The sequence below is a fragment of the Brachyhypopomus gauderio genome, unplaced genomic scaffold (genome assembly GCF_052324685.1).
Source record: "Brachyhypopomus gauderio isolate BG-103 unplaced genomic scaffold, BGAUD_0.2 sc34, whole genome shotgun sequence".
Classification (NCBI taxonomy): domain Eukaryota; kingdom Metazoa; phylum Chordata; class Actinopteri; order Gymnotiformes; family Hypopomidae; genus Brachyhypopomus; species Brachyhypopomus gauderio.
In genome coordinates, this window is record NW_027506866.1 from 2828386 (window position 1) to 2836227 (window position 7842).

Below are 7842 nucleotides of genomic sequence, written 5' to 3' on the forward strand. Positions count from 1 at the left end.
AGCCTACTGGATAGACCTCTTGCTACCAAATGATGCGACGTGTAGCCTCAAAACCAACTGCAGACCACAACCACACGATGGCGCTCTTGACGTGTTTAAATTAAGACAACATAGCGACAAAGAACCACGATGCGATTCATACTGGAGTTAAATCACCATCAGAGAGCGGGATGAGTGGGTCTGCTCATAGTGTTCGTCACGCCACGTCACAGGTAATTGAACGTCAACGTGAATTGTTCTATGGTCGTGCTTCCATTGGTCTGGACCTACGTACATTTCACGTGTGAACGTGAACTAACCAGTAAGGCAGTTTATATTCATTGCAGTTTATCAAATATATAGGTTTAAATACTCATAGCATTTGTAATAACATAGCTCATACACATAGTAATCAAAACAATTAGGCATTTATTTAGTACCTTTAAGTGAATGAATTGTGTATCAACAATTCTCCCGGTTTCTATTTTGTTTTGTGTCGTAGGCCTATGTGCCGTTTATGGACTTGTCTTTAAGTAAGATGTTTACCAATGGTAACCGATACACATGCGGTGCATGAAGGACGTCCTGATGGTTTATAAAAGTCGAAAAGATTATTATTTGCCTTAGATAGGCTAGAATCTTTGTCTGGTATATTAACAGACAAACCTTACATATTTCTAGATAAACAATAAATTTTCAGTTTTACGTCAAATGTGGACAGGTGTGGACATCTCTACAGTTCTGTCCTTTTCTGGCAACGACTTGTACCTGCTTGATTTATAGTATCATGTTCGTTGTCATTTGGTTCGTTGTGGGACATTATAATTAATGAAAATGTCCGTATCGAATATATTATGTTCTTTGTGACCTCGAAAACGCCCAGTGAAATATGATCTCAAATGACTGTCGTGTAAAGTTGAAAAAAGTTGCAATTTGTCCAATCCTTATAAATTAAGTTTTAATGAAAAGTTCCGTTTGTGGTGTATGAAAGTGACTTGTTCCTCGATGAGGAAGAGCTGTACTGTTATATTCCGGGAGGAAGGCTTGATGACGTCTATAGCATACTTAATGCGACTTATTGAAAAAAGGCAAGACTCGCTATTCATGGATAAAAATCCGAGGGAATCGGAGGGGGGAAAAGTTTTACAAAAAGATATGAAGACAAACGAATAGGCCTAAACGAACCTCGTCGACATTTTGTTTGCGAAGGTGATTTTGTTTCTAGTAGTTATTGTATAAAAGTGAAGGGCTCGGTTGAAGCGACAGGCACATAAGGAGAGGACGGTGGCGCTTGAGAGAAGAGGTGCCGTGAGAAGATCCATATCTCCCTCACACACTCACAGCCGCACCCCGACCGCACCAGACTGCACTTCTCCACCGACACTACAATAGGTACGTGAGCATCCTCGGTGAAATTCAACAAAAACGGGTTATTTGGGCTTAAACCATGGAGTCATGTTGAAGAAGCTCACAGCTCCGGATTTTCCTTTTTTAAATGATTGTCGGTTTTATCGTCTCATCGGAGGATTCATCGCGCATTCATGGCATTCCTTAAACTTTCGTACCTGAACTCGTCAATGGATTTTAGAAAATGAAACAATTGTTGGTGCTATGTGTTCTCCTCTGGAAACTATCACGTTATCACAGCAGAAGTTCATTCCGTTATAAAATATGACAGTAGAATTTCGAGAGAAAATATTAAATACACAAATTGACCATGTTTAAGACGTGTAACATGTAGCGTGAGTTTAAAGATATGAATTATGTAACTTCTTAATATTTCTTTTCAGCATGGCCAGATCTAGTAAGGCGACTTTAGCTTTGCTCATCTACGGAATCGTAATGCACTACAGCGCCTACTGCACGCCTATTGGGATGAGTTTCCCCAACATGAGGTATGTAGACCAGCACACCTTCTCTGGCGAACATTTTGTCCTTTTTTCTTTTGTTCTTCATCCTTTTTCATGCACAGCTTTTCAGGTGTTCGATTTTACCCCTTAGCAGTAAAGTAAGACAAGCAGGCAGTTTTTAATTTTAGGTTACCTCATGTTTTTACACCTGCAGACTGCAGACATCTACAATAGCCTCCAAGTCCCTGAGCGCTCACATTGCATTAGGAAGAAAACAGACACGATATGATGTGATTTGATCATCTCGGCTGATAACAACTCATTTGACTGCTAACTTGATATCGGGGTTACGATCGTTTTAATGGGCTACCAGTAACACCTCCGTTGACTGGATCACTAGACTAAGGAATATTTCTACCGGGACCAGCATCCGCAGAGCTGCTCCGGTATAAATGAGGCGGTATGAATGTAACGGGAGGCCCGTGAGGTGACGGTGTCGTGGCGTCACTCTGAGACACCAGCACCACCCATGCTGAGACTCCATCTCCACCTTTAATGTTGTAGTTCCACTGCAGCCTAATCGCCGTCAACTATTTAGGTGAATTATCTTTGGCTTTTGTACCATCAATTACCATTTTAGAGTAAGTTGCCTCTAACGTTTGTTTACTGAATTTTAATGGTTCTAACAAACTACGAAAATTAATTTTGTTCGTGAAAAGCGTTTTCTTCATAGTGTTTGCACACTACTAAAAATAGATCAAAACTAGCCAATAAAACCAAAATGTGTCTTCAGCACTAGCGTGGTTTTACGTCATCATTTTTTCCTGGGTTTCTAACTTTTTTGACATGTAAAATAAAACAATAAAATGTAAATAAAATTAAAATAAAATACATTTGGTTTTAAATCAATTTTCTTAAAGCCCACATCAAATATTTGGTAATGAATCGTGCCGCAGTTGCTACCTGGACATTTGATTAATGCGACACATTGTTCTCATTTCAGACTAGAAAATGAGGTATTTGACGAGGATGGGAACTCGTTAAGCGACCTTGGCTTTGACTCTCATCAAATTGCTATACGAAGTTCTCCTTCTCTCTCTGACGACGTGTACACGCTATACTACCCGCCGGAGAAAAGGTGAATAATCATTACTTACAAGAGATCAATCTCATTCCGTTTAATTTATGTTGTTCCGTTTATGTCTGCTTGTTTTATTTATTGGAGTTAATGTTTGTTTTTTTCTTTGTTTTTGTTGTTCGATAGATAGATAGATAGATAGATAGATAGATAGATAGATAGATAGATAGATAGATAGATAGATAGATAGATAGGTTGAAGGAGACAGACAGAGGCAGGCAGACGGATATACTGATTTAGAAAATGAGAGGCAGACGATCGATCGGTTGATTGATCAAGGGAGTTGAAAGTAGTGTTTGGTATCGCATCCTACTTTTGACTCGTTTGTCCGTGATTGGCATAAGACTAAATGGTGTGTAAACCATGAACGGAACGTTTTCTGTGGTGTTTCATCTCTTTTCTTCGGTCACTGATGATATGTGTTTGGCGTTTTATCTCAGAGCGGAAAAGCATGCAGATGGATTATTAGATAGAGCCTTGAGGGACATCCTGGTTCAGTTATCAGCACGAAAATATCTGCATTCTCTGATGGCAGTTCGTGTAGGGTAAGGGCATTTCTTTAAGCGTTTATCTGCAGTCATCTTTCTTTTCCCCTATATTCAGTGGAGGTGTATTCTCGTCGTCCTGTCTTGACTCTCCCTTTTTTATTTTTTTTGTCTTCGACACCTTTTCTTTTTTTTCGGTAGTGTCTTTGTCTGTGGGCACGCCTCGGCGGTCAACTGCATGGCTAATGATCAAAAAATAAATAAAATTAAGAAGTTATATTGACAACTCAAATATGATTCACCAATTGCTTTTATTATGATGTAGGTGAAATAATGTCGCGAGCCACTGCGTCAGAATACATTCTATTCTTATGCATAATTTATAAGGCTTGTCTAATGGTTATTGTCTCTATTTTTAAGTGAATTCGTTCTTATTTTTATCGAAAAAATGTTAAGTGTTTACTATTTGATGCTTTTTAAGACCAGAATGATCATTTAAATCTACAGAAACCTGTTACCTTGTAGCAATTGTGGGTGTTAGCCGGTAGCCTAATACAGTGAATATCTTCACAGTGGGGGGAGCAGCGAGGAGGACGATTCGGAACCGCTATCAAAAAGGCATTCGGACGGGATCTTCACCGACAGTTACAGTCGCTACCGAAAACAGATGGCCGTCAAAAAATACCTAGCAGCGGTCCTGGGAAGAAGGTACAGACAGAGATTTAGAAACAAAGGACGCCGTTTTGCTTATTTGTAGCGTCGAAAAAAGAGAGTCTCAGCTGCCCTCCCCTGTGTACATTAAATCCTACGATCAAAGTCATTCTAATATAACTGACTAATCAGTGGATCGCGCCTGTGTTCTTTAAACATGTATTTATGTATGAAGTAAAGCCATTAAAATGATTATTTTAATAATAACATTGTTTTTCTTTTTGTACAAAAGCACTTCAGACCGCACAGTTATACTTTGTGGACCAATCGTTTAGTTTAATGTATATAGCTTTATATGTTGAAAACAAAACAACAACAAAAAAAACATAGAAAAAATATATACATAAATATATGAAAATTGTGCACCTTGGACATTATGCGCTTGATATCTTTTCAAATTCATCATATGCAGAAAATAAATAGATTATAAAAAGACAATCAAAGTTCTGAATGTTATACTTATTTTTGTAAACAAATAAAATGATAGAGTTTTTATTTTATCCAAAGTTGGCCCAGGGATGTAGTGAGTATAGGCTTACTCTGTGAACCACAGGCTGTAGTGATTATAACATGGGGTCAGGGAGTGATACACTGTAGTGATTATAACATGGGGTCAGGGAGTGATACACTGTAGTGATTATAACATGGGGTCAGGGAGTGATACACTGTAGTGATTATAACATGGGGTCAGGGAGTGATACACTGAAGCCAGCACGGCTCCCTCCTTACGTTTTTGTGAGTTGTACCTTTCAGTCACCTGTCTGACTCACTGAAACATAACTGTCTTAATTGTGTTTGTGAATTAGTATGCCCAGCTGGAATCGACTGAAACTGGAATTTAGTCTTATATTGCTATCCTGTTCATGTTAAACTTGTTCTCCAAATCTCATTAGACGAATTTCATCTCACCAACATCTAATGCATGATACATAATGTATACATGCATGTGCAAGTCACCTCTGTGTGCCTCATGTAATCCACCTGTTCCATGTCCTTAAGAATGACTTTCTTTTCAGATACTTCCATTCCAGTAGCTCAGTCTGCTTGCTCTGTCTTTGTAAGAATATACAACATGGTGATACAGCCTATTGCAGAGTTAAACAAACTGAATGGAAAAGAACACACCCCCCCCCCACCACCTCCTTTCAGAAAAAAAACTGCATGATGTGATGGCCCTTTAAAATGTGCTGTTAAACTAGCATGTCATCCTATCAGTTTTTGGCATGTTTTTGATCTTATTCCTGGTTTTGCACCATTTCTGTCTTGTACTGCTATAATTTGTTTCTAATATTGTGTATTAATGTAAAAGTTGTGTATATGTTGGGGAAAAATAGTGAATGCAAGTTTTCTTTCCTTTTGTTTCCTTTTTATCTGTTAGGGTCTCGTGAATGTGGCGTAAAGCCTGAACACACACCCTTAGATCCAGAGCAGTATTGCTATAGAGACAGCGTTTCCAGCATTCCTCTGATTAGACCTCGTAGAGATTGTTTACCCACGTTCATTTAGCACCGCATTATCATGTTAATGTACATCTCTTTTTAAAAGTGTAGAGAGTGAGAAAGAGAATGAGCTCCAAAGAGATGTGTGGGGATGTAGAGTGTCCGACGTACCAGGAGCCCAGATGCTCAGACATAGTGAGACTCATTCACCATCTTTGGCCCATGTAGGTTTGAGTTAAAGATTCTTATTATGCAGCACTTAGATACTGAAACTATTTATATCTATCATCACCAAATGGTGACACAAATTGCCAAAAATATTTTCCTGTTCATACTGGCTTTAAACCATTCTTTGTGGTTTGTGTACAGTATTTTTCATAAAGTAGAAAATCAGGCCGTATTTGACACTAATTCAACCTTCATACCAGCCTGGTATTCCAGGCGTGAGATGTATGTAAGGCATGAATCTTCCTTCAATTTGGCATCATTCCCCAGGCTTTTTATGAGTGTGGATATTTTTATGGGAGCACAGTGTGAGAGTGTGTATGTGTGCATATGTGTGCATGCGCGTATGCGCACGCTTGTGTGTGTGCGTGTGCGTGTGTGTGTGTGTGTGTGTGTGTGTGTGTGTGTGTGTGTGTGTGTGTGTGCGTGCATGTGTGAAAGTGTGAGAGCATGTACAAGGTAGTGTGTGACCGACAGCATGGCTTTTGGCTCAGGTGCCTTGCTACAACGCATGACAAAAATCGCCACATAATATGGATGGCAATTTTTAGTGGCCCTACAATGCTGCAAACTATTAGCTTACATTTCACTAACTCCATATTTTGTTTATTTTTTCCTTGTTTCAAATTTGTTTGGACCAATATCTAATTACAGCCAAAAAAGCATGGTTAGCATTATATTGTGATTCAGTTTAATATTGAACTGGTGTAAATGGAAAAAGTATTAACTGTTTCTAGGCTGTTACAAGTTAAATGAATGTGTTATTGTGGCAACCAAAGTGTTTCTGTTTCACCTTTCTCAGTAAAAATTACTCATTATATCCCAACGTATGTAGCGACCCATGTAGCTTAGCTTGTGTTGTTTCTTGTTGCGTTGCCTGAGGGTTGTTTGACACAGCTAGGAGACCCTGACACCGTGCAGCCCCAGCCTGTTGTGTACATTTCTGAGAACGCCTAAAGCCTTAATGTCACAGTTTTATCTATATCTGAAATATTATGTGTCACAAGTGAATATTAGCAAAAGTGAAGTCAACATATTAACACATAACTCCTTAGGGGGGGTAACATTTTTAAATGTTAAAAAGTGTTGTAAGATTTGTATGAATAAATTTTTGTAAACAACACATTTTCTAATTGATGTCTAATCTTTGAAACAAATCACTGTAGACTGTCTTAGTCCATATTTACACCCTACTACGATCTTCTAAAATCTGTTATAAAGAGCACTTCTATTCGCCATTATAATAAGAGCCCTAATCCATGATGCTCAACTGACAGCAACTAGCTTCATTAAGATGGTAGGAGACGATAGGGGAGAGTGAGTGATGATCCACTACACAATGAGTTTAAGCATTCAACAATGTACACATGCTTCAGCACAGCTTTTACAACACAGTGTGGCATTTATTCCAGACATCTCAGCTGTTAGCATGTGTATAAAGCCCCCCACTCCACACATGCATTCATCACACTAGCACAGTGGCTAGCTGGTGTATGCATGTTTGCTTGTATGAAATTATAGAGCAATAGACACACATGGACGCGCATACAAAGCCTGATCTCTGAAGTATTCATATACGATTCCTGCATTAATAAATCTTAATTACTTCTGGGAGATTATGTCCGATGGAGAGAACATTTGAAAATATCATCTTAGCTCCCAGCCTCCCTTGGAGAGAGATAATTTTTGCTATGCTCTCAAATAACCAAGAGCCAACTATAGATATAGTGGTAGCTCATCTAAATGTAATATAATTCTTACATGTAAAGGAAATATGAACAGAATATAAGACAGAAAGAAGTTGTATGTAAGATTCTGCAATATTTGTTGTTAGATATACTGAAATTTAAACCTCCAATCTGCTATCATTCAGAATGAATCACAAGAGGTAGGTGAAATATGGTGCCCGTTGTGGCTCCTAAAAGCCCCCACCCTAGGGCTGATGTTCCCCTCGTCAGAAGAAGAAGAAGAAGAAGAAGAAAGCAATGCACACAAAGGTTCACAATTGAAACTTC

At 38.7% G+C, this 7842-nt stretch overlaps 1 protein-coding gene across 2 annotated transcripts; it reads left to right on the top strand.

Moving 5' to 3' along the window:
- Nucleotides 1–1011: 1011 nt before the first annotated feature.
- adcyap1b (adenylate cyclase activating polypeptide 1b) lies at nt 1012–6948 on the top strand. 2 transcript variants are annotated; one of them, XM_076984830.1, is made up of 5 exons: nt 1012–1371; nt 1770–1874; nt 2833–2967; nt 3408–3512; nt 4026–6948. In XM_076984830.1, exons 2-5 carry the CDS (start codon nt 1771–1773, stop codon nt 4207–4209), a joined length of 528 nt encoding a protein of 175 aa, XP_076840945.1. In that variant the 5' UTR covers nt 1012–1371; nt 1770; the 3' UTR covers nt 4210–6948. The 2 variants fall into 2 exon arrangements, with proteins under 2 accessions (XP_076840945.1, XP_076840947.1); XM_076984832.1 differs by lacking the exon at nt 3408–3512 and having other exon boundaries at nt 1020–1371.
- The last annotated feature ends 894 nt before the right edge of the window (nt 6949–7842 follow it).